The sequence below is a fragment of the Dermacentor albipictus genome, chromosome 1, assembly GCF_038994185.2.
Source record: "Dermacentor albipictus isolate Rhodes 1998 colony chromosome 1, USDA_Dalb.pri_finalv2, whole genome shotgun sequence".
Taxonomy (NCBI): Eukaryota; Metazoa; Arthropoda; class Arachnida; order Ixodida; family Ixodidae; genus Dermacentor; species Dermacentor albipictus.
In genome coordinates, this window is record NC_091821.1 from 102,860,383 (window position 1) to 102,884,163 (window position 23,781).

Genomic DNA, 23,781 nt, shown 5'->3' on the forward strand with positions numbered 1-23,781 from the left:
AACTGCTGCAAGAACGCAAAAACTACAACAAAATGTAAAGCAAATATGTCCCCACAGGCAAAGGACTACATCCCAAGCGGGTTTTAGGTGCTCAAAATAAAGATTTAAATGTTTACAACAAATAAAACTTTGAGCTCTGTTTTCTCAGCCTTCATTTTTTTGCTGTTGCTTTCAGTCATCCCAGTGCCATTTTACAACGAAGGAAGACAAAATCATTTTCTTTTGCACTTAGATCCTGAAACATTGATGAGTGCAATGAAGCTGTCCATTTTTAACTGTGCCTCGTAAAAAAATGTATATTGGGCGTTTGCAAAAGTCGTTAGTAAGACAATATGCATAGGAAAGCCGATTATGCCCATTTTGGCATTTAAAAAATAAACCATAACTTTATTGCACAGAATGGACCTTTGTGAACATGCAGATGTGAAAATCTTGGCGAACTTACATTATTTCATTAATAATTTGGGGATGACCATTAGAGGTTGTCAATTGTTGTAACTCGAAAACTATAATAGATAGCACAAAACTAATCTCAGTTATGATATCAGCATAACAAATCACACCTGCAAGCCAAATTTCACCAATTTATTCCCATAAATAAAAAAAAAGTTTTCATTGCCACGTTCCCCTCTTAAAGGGACACTAAAGGTTACTATTAAGTCAACGTGGACTGTTGAAATACCATCCCAGAAACCTCGAAACGCTTGTTTCGTGCCAAGGAGAGACTTATTTTAAGAGAAAATGCCTTCTGAAGCGTCTGCGTACCTCTAGCGCAGTTCAAATCGCCCGCCCTCCGATGGAGGAGTACTGACATCATGGTCTCATAGTGACGTTGCGCCATCGATGAGTAGAACAGCGTCCGCAGACGGCACTACGGCTTTTCTGCGCAAAACGCAAACGCGCGGCCAGAAACAGAGCCAAGACAGAGCCGACAGCAGAGCGAAAGCGGGAGTATGGTGGCTAGTGGAAGGAGAAACACGCGACCATGGGGCTCTTGCATTTCCCAGGGGGCGCTGCGAGAAAGGTGCTAAAAAGTGCCCTCTGTCCTAAGGTCTCCTTGATTTGGCTGCACTGTTTGCACTAGTTCAGAAAAGTGTCATGCCAGTGTAGTGCCAGTTCTTGAAGTGCAAATGTAGCGCCACACTAGCGCTTTCGGTGCAGCGGTCAAATCAAGGACGAAAGTGCAGGAACGTTCAGGCCTTCGTCTGCCGAGACTGGGCGGCTGTGGCTTTTCTTTTGTTGGTGTGTGCCGCAAACGTAAACGTGTGCGCAATGGTCTTTTTTGGCCTCTGGGAAGAATTTATGTATTAGTACCTGGAAATTAGTTCAACTTCGGCATAATTATTCCGAAAGCAAGACCAAGCGCAGTTTCCACACCTTTCTGAATCATATATGGCACAAACGACGGACCGACGGTTTCAAACGACGGACCGATGTGGTTTCGCGTAAACTTAATGTCGAGGTAGTGGTAAGCTCGGGAAAATTAATACAAACGACTGTGACCTGTAGGAAAATCCCGGCCTTCAATGCACTTAGCAGCAGCTGAACCCGGAAAGCGCCCTTAAGAAGATGCTGCGTACACATCCTGAAGAAAACTGGCATCCGTGCTGCGTTATCAATAACAGGCGCCGTCGATGCCGCGCAACACCCGCATGGCCACGGAACCGCATGTGTCGTCTGCTACCAAGAGCCTTGCACCACGTACACGAGAAAAGAACTTGCGGAGAGTCTAGTGCCAAAGTGTACATGAACTCGTGCAGCACGACGTCAAATCGAGTGCCGAAGTGCAGGAGGCGCTAGCTGCACTGGCAAATCGAGTGCTTGAGTGCTGCACCCCCTGAACTAGTGCAGGAAGTGCAGCCAAATCAAGGAGACCTCTAAAATGGGTCGTACCAAGCTCAATCGTCTGCTTCGGAAAGCACATTTACAATATGGACCCACTACTTTCGGTTGTGTTGTAGCACGGCCTGCTGCGTATATCAGGCACCGAAGATTTTTTCAGGGGTGGCACGTTGCGTAAGAGCAAGAAATTATGCAGTGCCGAATACATGTACGCCGTTCAAGAATTAGGCGGTGAAGTTTTAGCACGGTGTCAATCGCAAGTGAAGCGAGTCGCGTACGAAGTGGAACTACGGGTAAGGTTTGCACGCTAACTGCTAGATTCAGGCACACAAACGTGAGGAAATGCGTGCTATAAATGAATCCACAGCAGCGATAAGCAGACAGCACGTGTACGGAACTGCTCGAGCACACGACGGTACGCACCGCGATGTACGAACTGCTCGAGCGCACGATCGTACGATCGCGACGGCAGCGGTCTTTCGACATGCCGCCAAACGGCGGGCCTCCTGCAATCTTTCTTGACTGCATGCCACTAAACTGATGCAATGGATTTGAGCTCGCACGTGCGTGCGAATCGCGCTGTAGCACGAGCTTGTGCGCTGCTCGCTTGATGTAGCTTTTAATGACAGCGCTCGAACATCGATGTGCTGCAATCAATACTGTCTTGCTGCGCTGCCTCAACGTGCTGGCTTGAGATCAAGGATGAGCGCATTTAACTCTCTTAACCTGTGCTGCTCGTAGTGGAGTAGTGAATTGTCATCGAATGAGCCCGACCATTTGTGCTCATTTGCACACACTTCACCACTTCGTGTCGGTCGAATTGTTAATTGTCGCTGTGGCCGGGTCTCGACTCGTGAATTACCAGCCCTGCTTGCGGCTATGTCGGTCTGCTGTCGGAACTGTAGGTGCAAAAGACCGAAATTTCGAACGCAGATAATCAAGCAAGCTTCAAGACAGGCGAAGCAGTCAGCATGGCACGAAGTTTCGCTTACTCAGCGCGACGAACTGCAGCTATGCAGCGCGCCCGACGCTCCACTTCGTGAGGCCTTGAAGGAAAACGGTAGAATCTGATGTTGGGATTCAGGCCTTCTTGTTCATGGCAGCCCACGACGCAGAAGTAATGACGGTGACGCCTTTTCGAGACTGGGCTAGGTCTCTCCGGATCGGCATCACCCATTCCTTCTGCTTCCAGCATTACGTCCCACGGCACACGGAGAGTCCGTTTTCGTTAAACTATAGGCTGCGGCGAGCTCGCAGTGTGGTCGGCGTGGTTTGTGAGAAGTGACGAGCCTTTTCGCACTCGCAACAGGGCATAAAAAAGTGCGAATCGACCCAAAACTCGGCCTAGAAATGTGCTTCGCCACAGCCAGGGCTCAATACGACCCAAGCTGGTACGACCCAGATGTCGTTTCCTGCACCGCAACCAGGCGCCGCTACTATACCTCAAACTCCAGCGCAAGATGCCCATAAACTGGTACTTCATTCTATGACGCAAACTTCGACGCTCGTCGCAATGGACCCTGACACCGACAGATTGGCTCGCGATGGTGGGCTCAACTTCAGCGTTTTGCGCACTGACGAGCGCGACCTGCTGCTGAGGGCTCGCGCTGCCGCCGTCGTTGCGTACTACGATGGCGGCCTCGACACCGGCTCTGCGGAGCGGGAAAGCAACGAGGGCTTCCCACGAGATCACATGGACGTGGCATTCTCGCTGCTTGTTCCAAATGAAAGTTTCGCGAGCCAGCAGAACCCTCACAGCACGACGCGATAACCAAACTACTGAAACTCCAAAGCGTGCGCGGCGCAGAGTCGAGCGCGCAGAGTCGAGCGAAAACGAAACCTTTCGAACACCCATATTACTGAAGGGTAACGCCAAAATGTTATTTTTTCTTAGAATCGAATAGACGTAGACAAGTAGCATTTCTTTCCGTCTTATAATTGAATGAAATTATATTTTTAATACGAGTAGTTGAGTATTAGTAACACAAATTATGAGGAGTGCTTTCGTCATCGGGCTAGTACCGGAATGTCGCTGGGGGGTCTCAAATCGTGTCATGCGTTTACCTCAATTTCTCGGTTACTAAAGCTCTGTTCGCGATTATATTGACGCCTTAGACGTTCTAGAACATTGCTCTACCGCTTTAACTTGAGTTTCTGGTAACCTTTAGTGTCCCTTTAAGGTGGCTGTGGAATCTGTAGATATTTTCCAGGGTATTTACGCAAGTGGTCTGTACTCGATTACGCAATGCCTCTATGACTACTGATTTCTCTACCGAATCAAATGCTTTTTCGTAATCTATAAAAGCCATACAGAGAGGCTTATTCCACTCTCTGGATGTCTCGATAACCTGATTAATGACGTGGATGTGATCCATTGTAGAGTATCCCTTCCTGAAGCCAGCCTGTTCCCTTGGTTGACTAAATTCCAGTGTTGCCCTTATTCTATTGATTATTTTATATTTTATATAATATAATTATATATATTGTTATGTGAAGCTGAAGCCAAATACTATTTACAATTTATTTACAGGGAAGCTCACGGAGGCCAAAATGGCGACGCTATATCAAGCCGGCACACACGTCGTCTTCGTCCCTCTCAGAGCAGCCACACTGTAGCGGCTGTAGAAGCACTGTCCCGGTGCTTAATCTACACATCTGCGGTGAAAGGTGTGTGGTATGGTTTTAGTCTTGCCACATGAATGATGTCACTTGCAGCTGATGATGACACTGAGAGATCGGCGGGGATGATTTCATACGTGACATCGGTCACTTGTCGTACCACACGGTAAGGGCTAGTGTAGCGCGACAGCAGCTTTTCGGAAAGGCCCACACGTCGAACAGGTGACCAGAGAAGCACCAGAGAACCTGGAGAAAAGTGCACATCACGATGGTGGCAATCATAGAGGCATCTCTGATGCTCCTGTGAGGCCTCGAGACGGGTGCAGGCAAGCTGGCGCGCGAGGTCGGTGTATGCGATCGCGTCGCGGGCGTATTGAGTGGCGGAACGCGTGGCCGAGGGCAGCAAAGTGTCCAAGGGCAACACGGGTTCTCGGCCATATAGGAGATAGAATGGTGAATAGCCGGCGGTGTCGTGACGCGATGAATTATACGCGAACGTCACATATGGTAAGTGAAGATCCCAGTCGTGGTGGCCGGTCGCAACGTACTTCGAAAGCATGTCGGTTGAGGCGCTCCGTGAGGCCGTTGGTCTGTGGGTGGTAGGACGTGCTGAACTTGTGCTTTGTCGAGCAGGAGCGGAGGATGTCTGCGACGACTGCCGACAGAAAGCTGCGGCCACGGTCAGTGAGTAATTGGCGTGGAGCAATGTGCACTAAAATGATGTCATAGAGCAGAAAGTCAGCAACGTCAGCAGCGCAACTTGTTGGGAGGGCTCTGGTGATTGCGTGCCGCAGAGCATAATCAGTAGCAACAGCGACCCATTTATTTCCGGAGCCCAAGAGAGGAAATGGTCCAAGAAGGTCTAGACCAACACGGAAAAAGCGTTCGGGTGGGATGCCGATCGGCTGGAGACATCCAGCTGGAGGTGTGGAGGGCTTCTTCCGGCGCTGACAGGGCTCACAAGCGGCAGCGTAGCGCTGCACGGAGCGGGCAAGACCCAGCCAAAAGAATCGACGGCATACACGGCCGTATGTGCGCGAGACGTCCAAGTGCCCAGCCAAGGGAGCATTGTGAAGTTGCTGGAGGACAGTCGAACGCAGGTGCGATGGAATGTCGAGCAGAAGGTCAAGGCCGAGTGGATCAAAACTGCGGCAGTATAATGCCCCCTCCTTAAGGAGAAACATCCAGAGGGAGGCGTCGCCAGGAGTTGACTCCAGACGGTTGATGAGGGCTCGTAATGAAGGATCGCGCTGTTGCTCGTTGCCGATTTGAAGCAACTGGGACACAGAGAAAACGCAAGCGATGGCGTCTGCATCAGCCGGTTCGTCGACAGGGTAGCGGGACAAACAATCGGCATCCTGGTGCAAGCGTCCCGTCTTATATACCACGGAGAAGGTACATTCTTGCAGGCGTAACGCCCAGCGAGCGAGTCGTCCCGTGGGGTCCTTGAGGGAGGATAGCCAGCAGAGAGCGTGGTGAACAGTGATGACACAGAAGGGGCGTCCGTACAAGTATGGACGAAATTTCGCAACAGCCCACACAAGAGCGAGGCACTCGCGTGCTGTGATTGAATAATTGCGCTCGGCGGGTGATAGAAGTCAGCTGGCATAGGCTATAACGCGATCATGTCTACACTGGCGGTGTGCTAACACTGCTCCTATGCCGTGACCACTGGCATCAGTTCGAACTTCCGTTGAGGCAGACGGGTCAAAGTGGGCCAAAATTGGAGGCGTGGTAAGGAGAGTAGTCAGCTGCGAAAAAGATGCGGCATGGTCAGGACCCCAAGAAAAAGGGGCGTCCTTCTTCAAGAGGTCAGTAAGGGGACATGCGATGGTCACAAAATCCTTCACAAAGCATCGGAAATAAGAGCACAGCCCTACGAAACTACGAACGTCCTTGGTAGACTTCAGAACAGGAAAATTCGCAACGGTGCGAATTTTGTCCGGATAGGGTCGCACGCCTCTGGCGTCTACGAAGTGTCCAAGGACAGCGATTTGGCGGCGAGCAAAATGACATTTTGACAAGTTCAACCGGAGACCAGCGCGGCGGAACACGTTAAGAATCGCTGAAAGACGCTCTAGATGCGTGTGAAATGTGGGCAAATAAACGATGACGTCGTCCAGATAGCACAAACAGGTGGACCACTTGAACCCCTGAAGCAAAGAGTCCATCATTCGTTCGAAGGTGGCGGATGCGTTACAGAGACCAAAAGGCATCACCTTGAACTGATAAAGGCTGTCAGGGGTAACAAATGCAGTCTTCTCTCGGTCCCTGTCATCGACGGATATCTGCCAGTAGCCGGACTGTAAGTCGATAGAAGAAAAATAGGTGGCACCGTACAGGCAGTCTAGAGCATCATCAATACGTGGCAAAGGGTATACGTCCTTTTTTGTGATTTTGTTCAGGTGGCGATAATCTATACAAAAGCGCCACGTTCCATCCTTCTTTTTGACAAGTACGACGGGAGATGCCCAGGGACTACAACAAGGCTTGATAATGTCCTTTGCAAGCATCTTCTTGACTTCCTGTTGGATAACAGCTCATTCCGACGCAGAAACACGATATGGACGTCGGTGAATAGGGTTCGCATCGCCAGTACTAACGCGATGGGTCAGAACGGATGTTTGACCTAAGGGTGCATTGTCAAAGTAAAAAATGTCGCGATAGCCTTCAAGAACGCGGCAAAGACCCTCAGCTTGAGCAGGTGTAAGGTCAGAGGAAACCATCTTCTTAATGTCGACATCAGTACCGTGTGATGACGTCACAGTATGGGCTGAGCTGTAACGATCTTTCACTGTGAATGGCTCGACCTCATCATCCTGCAAAGCGCTTATTATAGCCAACGAGATCCCCTGCGGCAGGACTTGCGCGGTTAGCGCGAAACTGACAAGTGGAAGGCAGGTGCCAGTAATATTCAGCACAGTGTGCAGCACAGTAACGCCATGTGTAAGCATAACGGCCAGAATTGGTGCGGCCACGTAATTGCAGTCAGGTACGGCTGGTGAGGACAACAAGTCGACGTGTGTCACAGAGTGAGACGGTAGGCAAATAAAATCCATGCAGCTCAGATGGCTTGGAGGTGGATCCACAGGGTCGGCAAGAAGAGGCAAGTCAAGGTGAAGTGAGCTGGCTGAACAGTCAATGAGGGCAGAATGATTGGCAAGAAAATCCAGACCGAGAATGAGTTCGTGAGGGCAATGCTCAACGACGGTGAAGAGAACGACAACGTGTCTCTCAGCAATGGTGAGTTGGGCAGAATACATGCCAACAATAGCGATAGTCCCTCCGTCGGCGACTTGTACAACTCGGTTCGGGGCAGGCGACAGAACTTCCTTAAGCTGACGGCGAAGAGCAGCACTCATAATGGACACATGCGCCCCGGTGCCAATCAATGCGCACGCAGGAACATTGCCGACAAGAACGTCCAAAAGATTCTTGTTCGTGGGCAAGGTGAAGTGAGGATTTCGTGCCAATGTCGTCAATGCAGCTTCACCTCCAGAAGCTGCACTGTCTAGTTTTCCGGTCGGGGGTGCGGCAAGTAGGTCGGAGAAGGAGCACGGCGTGACGGGGGCGAGCGAGCTTGGCGGCAGGAGGTAGAAGGAGAGCGGGAGTAGCGGGGTCCTGTCAAAGGTGTCGCAAGGTCAGATGATGGAGCGGGCATACATGGGGCGAAGGAAAAGGATGTGCTAGAGGGGCAAGGGGAGTAATCAGGATAATAGCGTGTCGGAGAAGTCCAGCGGCTGCTGCAGTGGCGAGCGACATGTCCAATGCGTCGGCAGTTAAAACAGATCGGCTTGTTGTCCACGGTTCGCCATTCGGAGGGGTTGTGCTGTCCATAAGAGTAAGAAGAGCGCGGTGGGGACGTGCGTGGAGACGAAGGTTCTGAGCGTACGGAACGAATGGATTGCAGGCCGACGTTGGACAACTCTTGACGGACAACGGCCTGGATCAAGGAGATTGTCACCGGAGAATGATCAGGTAACGGGAATGAAGGGGCCGCCGGTTGTGCTGCTTCGACCTCACGATGAATGATGCGGGTCAAGTTGTCACGTCACGATGGCTGGTGGAAGAGGTCGTCACAGGATGACGTAGCAGCTATTTTGGGAAGTCGCGTGATGTGCTGGGATACCCAGCGGCTTTTCGCATGCTCGAGACGGCGGCACTCCTTGAGGATGGTATCGATGCTGGTGACGTTCGTAAACACAACTAAATTGAAGCCGTCGTCAGCAATGCCTTTGAGGACGTGATTAACCTTATCCTCAGTCATGTTCGGGTCAGCCTTGGCACAAAGGGCCAAGATGTTGAGAATGTACAACACGTAGGACTCTGTCGACGTCTGTACACGTGTGGCAAGGGCTTTCTTGGCATTGACTTGTCGACCAAACGGATTGCCAAAAAGGTCGCGTAGCTTGTCTTTGAAGAGATCCCAGCTCGAGATCTCTTCGCGTGTCTGGAACCACGCCAATGGAGCTCTATCGAGGTAGAAAAGTATGTTGGCAAGCATAATAGCCGGATCCCACCTGTGACTGGTGCTGACACTTTCGTATAAGTGGAGCCAGTCGTCAACATCAGGACTGCCGACTCCGTTGAAAACACCAGAATCCCGAGGTGGGGAAACGGCGACGGAGGTCGGGGCTGCAGGCGGAGACGCTTGCGTAGATGAAGTGCCGCCAGCAGGAGCCGAAGCTGCATTGTCGCCATTGCGACAGCTGCGAAGCTCCATGACGGGTACGGGGAACGTCCACCTCCACCAAATTAATGTTACGTGAAGCTGAAGCCGAATACTATTTACAATTTATTTACAGGGAAGCTCACGGAGGCCAAAATGGCGATGCTATATCAAGCCGGCACACACGTCGTCTTTGTCCTCCTCAGTGCAGCCACACTGTGGTGGCTGTTCCGTAGCAATATAATTGATATTTTATATAATACTGGGAGTAAGCTAATGGGCGTATAATTTTTCAGTTCTTTAACGTCTCCCTTTTTGTGGATTAGTATGTTTCCATTTGTCCGGTCTTCTGGGACCCTTACAGTCAATAGACACTTCGTGTAGAGTCGGAAGTTTTCTGAGCATTACGTCTCCTCCATCTTTGATTAAATCGACTATTATTCCATCTTCTCCTGCCACTTTTCCACACTTCATGTCTCGCAAGGCCCTTCTAACCTCACCTCCAGTTATAAGAGGAGTTTCTGTATCCTTTTCATTATTGTTTCAAATGGAGTACTCCCGACTCCTCTGGGTACTGTACAGGTGAGTATAATATTCTTCCGCTGCTTTTATTATACCTTCGAGATTGCCGATGATATTACCCTGCTTATCCTTCAGTGCATACATCTTGGTTTGTCCTATGCCAAGTTTCCTTCTCACTGATTTCAGGCTGCGTCCATTTTTTACAGCTTCTTCAGTCTTTCTCGCGTTATAATTTTGAATATCCCTTATTCAGGCCTTGTTGATCAGTTTTGACAGTTCCATCAATTCTACCTTACCTCTTGAGTTAGACACTTTCATTCTTTGTCGTTTCTTTATTAGATCCTTTGTTACTTGGGAGAGCTTGCCTACTGGCTGCCTTGGTGCCTTGCCTCCCACTTCAATTGCTGCCTCTGAAGCCAGCCTCATTACGGTTTCATTCATTACCTCTATGTCATCATCATCATCATCATCTCTCTGTTCTAAGGCTGCATATTTGTTTGCAAGTACCAGCCTAAATTTGTCTGGTTTTATCCTTACTGCCTCTAAGTTGACCTGTTCCTTCTTGACCAATTTTACTCTTTCTCTGTTCAAATTGAAGTGAATCTTAGCCTTCACTAACCTATGATCATTGCACTTTACCCTACCTATCACTTCTACATCTTGCACTATTCTGGTATTGGCAGAAAGTATGAAATCAATTTCCTTTCTTGTTTCACCATTAGGGCTTTTCCAGGTCCACTTTCTGTTGCTACGTTTTCTGAAAAAGGTGTTCATTATATTCAGCTTATTCCTTTCTGAGAATTCTACCAGCATCTCTCCTCTAGTGCTTCTAGAATCGACGCCGTAGTTGCCAATTGCCTGTTCACCCAACTGCTTTTTTCCCACTTTTGCATTGAAGTCACCCATTACTACTGTATACCGAGTTTGCACTTTTCTCATCACTAAATCAACATCTTCATAAAACTGATCTACTTCCTCATTGTCGTGACTGGATGTTGGAGCATTGGCTTGTACTACCTTTATTCTATACCTCTTATTAAGTTTTCTTACGGCTACTGCTACCCTCTGTTATGACTTTGGGGTCGAGGATGAAAGACGGACTTGTTCCATAGACGAAGAAGAAACTAAAAACTTTATACAATATTTACAGATAGTGGATGATAGCTTACTGGTAGCAGTAAGAGCGCATCAGACCGACTGGGCAGCTGGATGCAACTCTTTCCTCTCACAATGGGCCGGTTCTCCCTTAAATCCCTTCGGCGACCCCTCGTCGGCAGGAACCAGGCGGGGCAGGGTGATGACGTTGCTCGCGTCGAATTCTTGATTCGTTGCGGAAATAGCTGGGTGCTTCTTGAAGTCGCCTCCCATGTTGAATTCTTGATTCGTCGCGGAGAAGTGGGAGCTCCCGTCACCTCGTGGTAGCCACGTGGTGCTCATAGTATGGCACAACAGCACCCCTGTCGCCAGATAACACATCCAGAAGTCGAGCTGTTCGACGCGGCTTGACGTATGCTAAGTGCTGATTGAGTGACGTCCTTGATGGGGCCAAGGAAATGGCTTTGCCGCCCTTTCATCTGCTGGTCTTTCCTACGCTTGGATCTGAGAAAGCTCACGGAGTGACCGAAAATCAACGCCAATCACTTCGGTGAAAGTGAGCACCCTCCCAATGCTCTCCACATCACCAGACCAAACACCATGAAAACAATCGCTCTAACCCCCTCTACACTCTCAAGAGCACCATTACGGTTGTTGTACTAAACACGAAACATGCACCCGATAAAGAGCCCGGGATACAGACCTCTACAAATAGTGCTCTCAAAGAAGATACATTCAAAGAGAATAAACAGCTAAAGAATAGATTGCAAAGCAATTCCTAACAGTCATTCAGGCAGGCAAGACACAGCCGAGGCGATCAAAGAAAGTTTATATTTTGCGCTGTCTCGCTCCGAGTGAAATTCTGTCACTTGTCATTGGATTTACCAACTTGATAACATGCGTCGCATGACCGAACAAGTGTTTCAACCTCTTTCCAGCATCCTGGCCAATAGGATTCTTGTGCTAGCCTAGCCTTTGTCTTCTTGATACCGAAGTGACCCACCCAAGCATTCCCATGCGCTGAATCTAAACGCTGTAGTCGGTACTTTTCTGGCACGAGTAGTTGGTTGTATGTCCGACCCTTGGAATCGTGATATTTCCAGTACTTGAGACCTGACCTAGTGTAGAATGAGACGTTCTTTTGGGTCACCCCTTCATTCACATTAGCCTGCAGCGCAGTTAACGAAGGGTCACTTTGCTGTGCCGCAATAAGCGCCTCTCATTCAACCCTACTAAGCTGCTCCCAGCAAAAAGATGCGGGACAAAGCAGTGAACCTTCCACTTCAACCCTAGGCGGCCCGTTTTCCCCGAGTCTCGAAAGGCTCCTCACCCACTTTCACTGATTCGATAATTGATCTGTCACAAGTCTGAGTCCTGTGCTTTTCATCAGCTGTATTTCCCGGCCTAGGCTGCTGCTGTGAGGACTTTACATTGTCAGTTTCCTCATTTGAAGATGAGCTTTCATGTTTCTTTGAGAGGGCACGTGACCGCGGTCGCGTTAGTGCCATGCAAGCGAGACTGGTAGAGAACGACCGGCCCTCCTTTTCTAAAAGCTGCTCCGATTTGTTCAAAAAAAGATATGAAATGTGTTTGGGTAAATTTGGACTCACGGATGCCTCCATTTGCAACCTTGCAAAAGTGCCCTTAAGGGTTACCCTGGCAACTGGCAAGCCCGCACTCTGCTCTTCTGGGACTTGTCTGATCCAGGCGCATTCCCTTGTATAGTCCCCGGGAGAGGCACAACATGGATGAGTAACATCCATGGTGGCGGCTGAATCGCGAAGTGCCCTGCACCTTTTTCCCGTTTACCACAACATCCTGCATATATGGCTCGAGCAGCCTCAGATTTTTGTCCGACTGGTTAATGCTGGCGAATGCAATTTGCTCCTTGCAATTTGAGGAAATATGGCCTTCCTTTCCGCAACAGAAGCAGATAATTGGTCTCCAGGCCTCGAATGCGCGTTCTACGTCTGCCTTAGCTTTAACGTCCCCAGCCGACTGGGCTGTCTCTGCTAGCCCTTCCTTCGCCACTGCAGCCTTAGTCGATACTCCTTTGCTGAACTCGTCACTCGTAGATGATTTCTTATTCGGCATAATTGGGTTGCGAGGGGAAAACCACTTTACAGAATAGTCCTTTTTTTCTAATCTATCTTCCTGAATAGGTTTTCTTTGGAAGTTTCGGCACGTGTAATATTCGCCCGCGAGCTGCGCTGCCTTCTCTAGGTCTACCTCTGGGAGCCTGTCCTGCAGCCAAGCCAAAGCCTAACTACTTCAGGAAGAACTCGGTAAAACTGCTTCAGTGCTATGCATTCAAGCACCTTGTCGTGGTTGCCATACACTTCTGCTCTTTTGAGCCACTCTTTTAAGTTAGACTTTAACTCGTATGCGAACTCAGTGTGCGACTCGCTGCTCCTTCTTGCCTGTCTAAACCGTTGTCGAAATGCCTCAGCAGAGAGACGGTATTTGCGAAGAAGCGCGGCTTTTACCTTTCCATAGTTCTCGTAGTCTTCTTTAGACAAGCGTGTGAGAACTTCCGCAGCCTCTCCTGGGACAACTGAAAGAAGTTTTTGAGACCAAAGGCTTTTGTCCAAGCCTATCTTTTCACACGTATGTTCGAAATTCCCGAGAAAAAGTGCGATATCACCACCTATCCTGTACGGTAGCATCAGGTCCTGTATTCTCAGTTTAGGCGTATCGTCTCCACCGGAAAGAGGACTTGAACGCGCCAAGCTGATTCGAATTTGCTCTATTTCCAGTTCTCTCATTTGAAGAGCATAATCTCGCTGTTTGCACCTTTCTCTCTCCTTCTCGCACCTTCTTCTCTCTCCTCTGCCTCCTCGCGCCTTTTCTGCTCCTCTGCCTCTTTGCGCCTTTTCTTCTGCCTCAACGCGCATTTTTTTCTCGCTTCTCCTCTCCAGAATTTCTCCCCAAATCTCTTCGACTTCCTCCTCACTTACCTCTTGTGCCCTCATAAAGTCCAGAATGGCTTTCTTTCGCCTTGCCGCAACAACCAAAATGCCCATCTCCTGACAAATATCAAGAAGGTCCTGTATCCTGAGCTTCTAGATTGCGATATAACGACTCATCTCCGGTTTTGCCTCTAAATTAGCTTTGCTTCCGAAGCCGGAAATCTATGCAAGGCCTGAAGCAAACTAAGACAAAATCACTACAACCCTTTCAGAATACTCGAGCAATGGTCCTTAGCATTTACGTGTGCGAGAAAGGTCTGGCGATGCGAAAAGCAAATGTCTGGCACTCACCCCCTCCAAAGTAGCTGACGCCGGTGGTCCTCGTGGCTCTCGTTGGGCGGTGTAGCGGACGTTATTTGGCTTCGAATCCCATAGCTGCCCTCACTGTTGCGACTTCAGGGTGGAGGACGAAAGATGGACTCGTTTCGTAAATGAAGAAACGACAAACTTTATACAATATTTACAGATAGTGGATGATAGTGTACTGGTAGTAGTAAGAGCAAATCAGTCCGACTGGGCAGCTGGAAGCGACTCTCTCCTCTCACAATGGGCCGGTTCTCCCTTAAATCCCTTCGGCGACCCCTCGTCGGAAGGAACCAGTTTGACCGAGTTCTCATCGGCAGGAACCAGGCAGGGCAGAATGACGACGTCAGCCACATCGAATTCTTGATTCGTCACGGAGAAGTGGGAGCTCCCGTCGCCTCGTGGTAGCCACGTGGTGCTCGTAGTATGGCTCACCTCTCTTCTGACTGCTGCAACCGAGCATTCGACATAGCAATAAGATAACCCAAAGACGGCTAGGCTATCTTGTCGCCGAAAAGTACGGCCTAGAGGGCCCTACATGCCTAACAGATCCGGTGATCCGTCCGCCCTTTGAGGGTTTTATCGTCATATGTTGCACAATATAGTGTCAATTCTCCGTGGTCCTAACCTCTTGTTTCCCAAATTTCGCGCATGCACACGAACTTGAACGTACCTAGGTACATGACTGTCACGAGTGACAAGGGTAAAGAAAGAAAGAAGACAAGAAAGAAGGAGTGAAGAGAGCGCGTGGAGCCGCCATCTTGGAGAAGGGGCGCATGCAGGGAAGGACGTGGTGGCCGGGCGCAGCGTTCCAGAAGAAGACGGCTGCAGATCGCCTCTCTGGGTCCTGCCCCAGTTCCTAGGCGACACATCGACGTCCCGCCCGAGTACCAGGCTTGGCGAGCAGATGTCCGACGTCCCCGGAACTACCGCTGGCCCGGACCTACCTGCCAGGACACGTCAGCGTTTGTGCCGGTGAACGTAGACGCGCGGAGGCTGGCTACAGCCAGTCACCGTCCCATCTAGAGAACTAAGCTGGGCCGGCGCGCACCGAGAGCGCCAGCCGGCACGAGCCCCGCTCTGCCAGAGTGCGACAGCTCCTCAGCGACCGTGTCTTCGTCACGTCGGCTGGGGCATCGGTGACGCTGGACGCCAGCGACGACTGAAGACAACCAGATTACAACGACGCACCACAGACCGGGGGACCACCACAGACCGCCAGTAGTTGAGAAATTGATGTTCGTCGAAAGCTACTAAAGGAACTGTACTGCCTTACTTTGTATTCTCCAAGAATTTACATTAATGCTTGTAAAACGGTCCCAAACCATGCTTGCATAATCAAAAATTCGTACTATAAAAGAATTATATGCAAGAAGTTTAAATTGTCTTGAAGCATCATGACGAGAATGTTTCAAAAAATAAAGTTTAGTCATTGCCTTATTACAGATGTGAGTAATATGCTGACCCCATTTAAAATCGTCACAAAAGTGGAGTGTTTATTATTACCTGCCAAGGTTGCTTAGTGGCTATGGTATTGGGCTGCTAAGCACAAGATCATAGGATCGAATCCCGGCCACGACGGCCGCATTTCAACGGGGGCAAAATGCGAAAACACCCATGTACGGATTTATGTGCACGTTAAAAAACCCCAGGGGGTCGAAATTTCTGGAGTCCCCCCATACTCATAATCAGAAAATGGTTTTGGCAGGTAAAACCCCATAAGTTTTTCTATTATTATTAGTTATGGACATAATTACACATTTCTGGTAATTAACAAACATCTGCCATGTCTTACACCAATGCATCAAGTTGTCTACTTCTTAACGGAGACTCAATCATAAGCATACAATCAGATAGGGACCGTTATATTGTCAACAATGTTATTAGGGTCATTCCTAGCTAAATGTCTCAGACATTGGACTCGACACCCTCCAATTACATTCCAAAAAGTTGTACTCAAATCAGTCTGGTGCATTATTCGCCCTCGTAAACAAGTTTAGCAATACATTTTTTTTCTGTCTCTTACAGCAATTTGAATGTTCCCACAGTGGGTAAAACCTGGGTTGCAGAACAACACATGCAAAAATACAATACTACATAGAAAACTTTAAAAATCTGCTGGTTGCTAGAAAAGAAACTGCGCTTTCTTATTTCTTCCCATTGTCGGCTGGAGCAATTTTTGTTTTATGCAGGAAAAAAATGTTGAGTGTCCTTGTGTGCGTGCAAGGCTGTAAGTCCACTTCACTGCGCTCGCACTTCGCAGGGGCAACAAAATGATGCGGCAAGATTGTATGCTGCTTTGTGTTTTCATGTTGCTGGCAACTTGGAAACAGTGCGGCTGACTGGTACAAGGTTTTGGACGGGAATTAAACGCTGCCAATTAGTACTAGGAGCTACTATTTCACAGCCACATCACTGCATTAGTGCTGGTACGACAGATGCAGTTGAACTTAGTTTATGTGCCCGGCTTGGGTGTTTTCAAGAGGTCGCAGTCTTTACTACCATCACCGACAGACATATGGTCTCTGCTACTTGAAACATCTTTGTGGTTGCATAAGAGGTGAGCCCAGCATTAAGTCATCAGTAATGATAGCATGAAATTACGAAAGGTGTGCTACCTTTGAGGGAGATCATAGACTCAAACCTGGCTGAGAGTTCAGCTTTTTCTTTTTTTCTTCAGCCCTTCTCTCAGGCACCCAAAGCAGATACTTTCTCACACCCAGGGCACAGAGCATCTTTGATATTTTTTTTTCTGACCATGTAAAAAGCTGATGGGGTGTAATCATACATCCCTTGTAGGGTCTCTGAAGACTTCCCTGGCCGCCAAAGCCATTGCAAGCACTCTTTCATGTTGCAAGAAAGTTCTACTCTGCAGCTAAACAAAAATTGTTTTCATGATAGCACAAATTTACTAAAATTTTATTGTTCTTGTACTGTGATAACGCACCGCCAGAAAAATAGTGAATTTTTCTGACATCAGGAAATTCACGTTTTAGGACTTCCAAACTTGATTTTAAAAAGTAGTTACTGCAGCTGCAGTATGCTTGAGGCAGTCTGAAATCACAAGTGATTTTGCACAAAGGGCACCAGTTTCTTCAGAGTGATGTTATGTGAAAAAGGGATTCAATGTGGCTTGCATTTTTACCCACTGATAGAATTGGGGAGCATCTTGCATGAGGAAGCTATAATCCTCTGTGAAGTCCAATTTAAGGATCAACTTGTCACCCTTTAGGTTCGTTTTGAGCTCTCAAATATTTTGCTTGCTGCTTGCTCATGAAGTGGTGCAATTCGAGCTCTTGTACATGTCTAAAAACTTCTCGGAAAATGCAGCAGGACCTAAAATTATTGTTTCGAGCCTGCAGCAAACGCCACTTATCCAATGCTAAAACATGAAGGCAGTCAACCTCATCACTATCTAGGGATGATCCAGCATCCTCTGAAGGGCCTCGATGCTTGGTCACACACAACAGCAGCCATGCATGCAGTGTTCGTTTTCAGCCTGGTGTACAATTGTGCATAACATTTCTTGTGTTAATTACATGAAGTCTACAGCATTGAGCATGAGCTTGAAGTTCTGGTGTGCCATGCACATGCAAGCTGTGTGGGTGTCCCTTCCTCCGGCCAGAACATAATGCCGTAGGTGTAAAGCTGTGAATGAAGAGATGGCTGCCAGATAAGTACTTCAAACATTTCATCGAGAATCCATTTGAGTTGCATGCAGTGTGTATTGCACCCCTGCCAGACAGACAAATTTAGTGTCACTTTGAGCAAGTGCACTTCACCGTTAGTGTCATTTCCAGGCTGTCACATGAAAAGGTGTTTATGAAAATAGCCATTCCCTGTTATCTAATGCAATCCATGTTGTTTTTTAGGTGTCTGTGCTTTGCCACTGTCAGGATTTCCAAGTGCGTAGCACATTGTTTGACTGTTGGATGCAATGTGATCTGGTCTTTGCTCGTGACAATTGATAGTGTTGTCATTTTATTATAAATGCTGGCTAAAATAACAAGTATATAATGTGCTGGCTGATTTATCAATTCACACTGCCACCATTCCAAATTATATTCCTTTCTCGTCTAGCAGTGCACAGCCATAACGACATTCTCTGCAGCAAAGTACATTTGCTCAATTTGCCCGTCTGACTGTCGTTACTGCTTATGGTCACACAAGCTAGGGCTGATCTTGACAATCATCTCTGATGGTTCGTACACTAATTTTTTTTCTTTTTGAAGGTTACCCTCTAGGTTCATCAGCACTGTAGCTGTTTTTTCTTTACCTCACGCACGTAAGTACAACCTGAAGATAATTTTCTTTTAGGTTCCCAGTATTATATGTGCAACAACCAGCTCATGAAAGGCTCATATTACAACATGTGCAGAAAACAAAAGAACTTGCGTTGCCTATTTCTGCAAGGTGTCATGAAAAACTATGTGAGGCTGTATAAGTCAAACATGAACATGCTCACCAATTCTGCAAGCTCTGGAGTAGCACCAGGATTATTTTCTATGGGTTCACGGTGATCCTGCCTCACTATGAAGTACAATCGCAGCCGTAGCCGTAGATTCTCATGCCGGAGCGATATGATGTGCTGCAATCATATAGATTCAATAAAAGCCAAATCATAAACATGCCCTTTTCGATCAATGAGTAATACTGTCACCTCTCCTGTGGCAGTAAGTGTGGAACATTCCGATGAGGCTGTTAGAAGGGTGCATTTTAGGACCAAAGAGTAGGCATTTAAGGAATTTCACTTGCCGATTGGCAAAAGAAAGGTTTTAGCCAAACGGTGCTAATTACACACAAGAACAGGTGCTTGCTGTATACCTAGCAAAAGGTGGAAACAGTAATATATGAGAGAAAAATTTATTATTTAAGGAAGCCATGTCCATTGGACAACAATGAAAAAGGCAATTATCTTGATCAGCTGCACTCATCCCACACATAAGCATGCACCTACAGCAAAAAAGGGTACCACTAATCCCACAAGTTAACCTCTCCACTGTTTTGAATAAGCCTAGCTCATCCTCGTGAAGCTTTGCCAAAAATGGTCTAACATGCTGCCACATTGCGCCAACAAAACACCAATGCAGACAAGATGCCCATGTGGATGATAAGCAAACAATTTCCTGGTGGTCTGCAGACATTCTGTGGCAGACCAAGGCCTGTTTGAACAAAGATGTTTAACCCAGGGCTAAATTTACACTGCTGTAAATTGGAGAATAAAAATTAATAGCATTGGGCATCCTCCCCTTACAGCCATGCACATGGCTAAACCATAAAACCAAGAAAGCAACCACACTACTAACAGTGAAGCTGATGCAGCTTTAGCATAATTTGATACCCAGCCATGCAAGATCACGTGCACATGCTTAAATAGCTCCATTCCCACAATTTACCAGGAATTCCTCCATTCGCCAGGAAAATCATGACCACTATACTTGCAGACAACTTTCTGTGGCAATGAAGGGAAAGCTACAGGGGCAGAGGTTCGGCACATGTGTTACCGCGCCAAGTAGTCAGTACACCAGCATTTTACAGTGCTTTTGGTCGCTCGGAACAGATGCTGAATCGACACAGCTTCCATGTGCGATGTTTACATTCAGTGGTGTGTTTTACCTTATTTAACTGTTACTTATAAGGTGTTTATGTTTTCTCTTACTGAGCTTAAACTAACATGGTTGAAAACACTGGACTCTCTTCAGAAGCACTCTCACTTGTGAGCGTTTTGCCTCCGTAAGTTTCCCTTCATTGCCACAGAAGGTAGTCCACAAGTATAGGCTACTTTCTTACACTGCCTTATTTCCCTATCATCACGCTCATCTATCACTGCTCACACTATGTGTCAGTAATAGCTTAGCATGCCGCATTTTAAAGCATATATGTAGAAAACAAGAAATAATGTATTCAAGGTATGGTTACAAATACAGTAGGCTCAATTTTCACACACAAGGTACAATGCTTAACATTTGGTTAGTTTTTCATAGACCCAATGCCTAAAAAAATTTGCTTAACCCAAAGTGCTAATTTGGGTAAGCTGAAGTTTCGCACCCACCACTGACGCCTGCTACTTGTCTTAGCCAGAGGCCTCATCAGTAGACTTGAGGGACACAAAGCTGCTAGCCACACGAGAAGCAAACCGTGCTTCTGTGGACATAAACAGCTACACCAGTGTCAACAATGATGTGGAAGTCTACAGTGCTGGCATCACAGAAACAATAATTGAGGAAGTCCTCAATGTGCACCTGCAAACTGGTAATTAGGTGATGATTCTGGCTACTGTGGGGTACCAAATTGCCTTTGTGCAAGTGGTCGCCTATTCCATTCCAGTTCCTTCTCCATTTCCATCTGCAGTGGGACGAAATGCGAACTGGGATGTCCAGTTTTCCATTGACCATTTGTTATGGGCATCGTGCCGTTGCTCTTCTGCACGTGGGAAGGCAACTGGTGGTCAAGCGCAGAAAAGACCTCAAGGACAGTGCAAGTTGTGTAGAACGCTATTTCTCTCATGCACCGGCCCCTTTTGGAAATGTTCAGCCTTGAGCTCATCTCTGGTTTCTTGCACTTACGGTGAGCCTATACTTTGTGCTGCTCTTTTCCAAATGCAAACTTGAAGAGCAGCGCCTAGTGCTCGTGTGTAGTCATACTACGTAAGGCCGCACTTATCGGAAGCTAACGCTGATGGAGATTGTCCTTTGCTCTTTGCTCACCACGAGAGAGTGCCCTTCGGTCACCACGAGAGACTGCAGCATAGCCACGGGAACACTTTTCCCTTCACAGAGTGTTGTTGGGAGGCTTTCTCCTGCAGCAACGTGCTAGCAGCATTAATTCTGGGTTTTTGCCCTTCACAGAGAAGACTTTGCTTCCCGTGCTGCCCAGGATCGGACATTTGTGTAGTGTTGGGTGGCACCAGAGGCAAATAAGCCTGTCCTTGACCAATCTGGGCGATACTGTGCTTCTTGCCAACACCGTTTGGTGCACTTTGGAGGCTGCGTGCATGCATGCAGTGGCGCACCAGATTATGCTCAGCTGACATGGCCCTAAGGCTCACTAAGCCTTAACGTGCAGTAATCAGTATTTTTATGAGTATATGAGTCACTACAAGACACTGCCCAGGAGCCACAAAAAATAACTTTACATATGGCACAACTAATAATTCCCTAAATACTTTGGTGCATTTTCCTTTTCTTCAACCATATAAGAGCACTGAAGAAGTTTTGAGCAAGCTAGGCGAAATGCTAGCTTTTGCAACAGCACAGATTTGCACAGCCTGAATAAGCAGCAATTATGCAATAATGTAAAGGGTGCGTAAAGCAACATTTTATATCATGCAAATACAACAAATGTCTCTTCTTACATCTGCCTTTTGGTTTATTATGTTGCATAGTGAATATCTGAGTGCACCAGAAAAAGCATCTCTTGAATTCTGTGGATCACTTCTGTTAAGAGAAGCTTCGAATAAGACAGATTTTCTTCGTCCCTTGTAATTTATTTTAACGGGACCCTGCTGTGTAATGTAAGATGGTTTTTCTTAAGCTGATAACTGGGAAAAAAGAATTAACCTGCATTGTATGTTTTTATCACCAAGAACAGCTAAGTGGAGGCCACAGAAATGAATTAATCCGAATTTAATCATGGCTCAAAAAGTCTAGTACATCAGTGACCATTTTTTTGATAGCACAAACCCAGAAAATACCTAATGCTTCATTGGCACTTGAGAGAGAGTAAAAATCTTTTATTTATCCCCTAGTCGATGCCTTATGGTTCCAGGACGGCCCTGATATGCGATACCAGGGTTTCCTAGAAGATTACAGAGAGAGCAGGGTAGGGAGTGAGCCAGTTCGAAAGGGAAGTGGGTCAAAGGCAGCAAGGTATTTTCAACAGGGAAGTTTCGAAGAATGTTCAAGAGTGAGGGCACTTGAGGTTATGCTGGGGGACTTTACTTTGGCAATTACTGCTTGAACACAAGCTTTCATGGTCCCTTTCAATCAGCACACAAATGTAGTAAAAAGACCATTAGGCATGCTCATTAGGCATGTTGGGTTGCTCTTGTGAGGAGCTCTTTTGTGAACTGGATACTTCTGCTCACATGACCAGTGAACAGCTGTGACTATGTAGCATAAGTGACATAATCCAAGAATTCACGGTAGCTAGGCAGGTATTTTACGTCAATCAGTGTCTTAACAGGCTGTGGGCTGAGCTGGCTGTTCCATAGCACCTGTGATTGTGCCTCACCTCCCAGTTGATCATAGTGGTGGTGGTTGTGGATGCCGACCCACAGCCCTTTTGAGCATATAGCCCATAAGCAAGCACCATCTACCTGTGGCATGTAAAGAAAAAAAGAAATCCACTTTCCTTCCAATTCCTATTCCAATCCTATTATTTCCAAGTACAAGCATTGTTTGGGCATTTAAAGGGTTCTCTCTGCAGCGTTTTTGCCGCAAACCAGTCCAGCTCACCATCTGGGCCCATGATAACCCACTCATAAGCTGATTGTGTTCATTGATGGTATGACGTATGGGAGCTGTGTGTGACGCAGATGCACAACCTGCCTGCTGCAAAGAGGATGCATCAAACACTTTTCTGCACATGAAATGCACCATGCATGGCCAATAAGTTAACCTATGGATAGCAGCACAATTACATATCTATAGACAGAAGATGCTTACAGTGCTTCCACAGGTACCACTGCTCACTGCTCAAAAAAAGAGGATGTGGACATGGACAAAAGGGCCATGAAGGGCCAGCAATATTGTGATCATGTAAACCCATTTGTGAGACAGCTAATTACACAGCCTTCTCAGCATGGTTTATTATGCAGTTAAATTTAATACAAAAATGCTTTATAATATTATTATATACTATATAATGCTTTATGTATTATAATGCTTTAAAATACTTTACATCCCAGCAGGTGCGAAATGATATAACTTTGGTAAGCAAGAGAATGTAATGATTGTCACCTGTTCATAGTCCCGCAGCGACTGGAGTTGGGTAGGAATCCAAAAGCGAAAGCTCCCTGAAACAAAAGCACATACATGTATCAGCCTCTAGAAGAAGCCAAAGACACTGTTCTAAAACAATATAACACAGGCACTTCAGAAGCATGTTAAATACTAACAGCAAAAGGTCAAGCTTACCGAATGGGTTCATCTTGTCCATTAATGTGTCATCATCCATCCTGGAAAGAGAAGAAAATAAGAGAACAGTCCAGCAGCTTTTCTAGGCACAAGTACTCTGTGTCTTCACCCTAATGTCTAGTAATTATTCTCTTTAAAGTGGAAAGTTGGGCGAGTTGGAATACATTCATAATGGTAACAGCGCGAACAAGACGACAGAGTGAAAGGACACAGGACAGCGCTCGCCTTGTGTCCTTTCACTCCATCGTCGTCCTGTTCACACTGTTACCATTATGAATAATTATTTTCTGTTCAAGACCAATTCTCCACAGTTTCATGGTGCATTCACATCAAATGACCAGTGTTTTTTAGACCAAGATGCATTGTTGAGACATCAGCTGCAATGTGCAAGGTGCTTAACACTACATCCTGAGAATGACAGACACTTCAGGTGACCTGTAATTTTACATAATGTAAACAGACATCCATATTAGTAGACAACCTCAGAAGAGGAACAAATTCTAGGTACTCCTGGTTGAAGAGTTTAAAAGAGACCCTGCAGCACCTTTTACGAAAAGCAAGGACTGTGTTTGGTATTAAAGGGCATCTTCTCATAAATCTTTTGCATCAAATTGTTTTTCGAAGC

General features: G+C 47.1%; 1 protein-coding gene across 5 annotated transcripts in view; it reads right to left on the minus strand.

The window, feature by feature from the left end:
- The window catches only part of LOC135906148 (uncharacterized), a 281,677-nt gene that overhangs the window by 253,942 nt on the left and 3,954 nt on the right, over window positions 1-23,781 (minus strand). For all 5 annotated transcript variants that reach the window (XM_070524112.1, XM_070524105.1, XM_070524086.1 and 2 more), the window contains 3 exons: window positions 23,157-23,197; window positions 22,980-23,035; window positions 18,485-18,607 (listed from right to left, as the gene is read on the minus strand). In XM_070524112.1, the coding sequence (XP_070380213.1) occupies window positions 18,485-18,607; window positions 22,980-23,035; window positions 23,157-23,197 (220 nt within the window). The remainder of the gene's footprint in view (window positions 1-18,484; window positions 18,608-22,979; window positions 23,036-23,156; window positions 23,198-23,781) is intronic.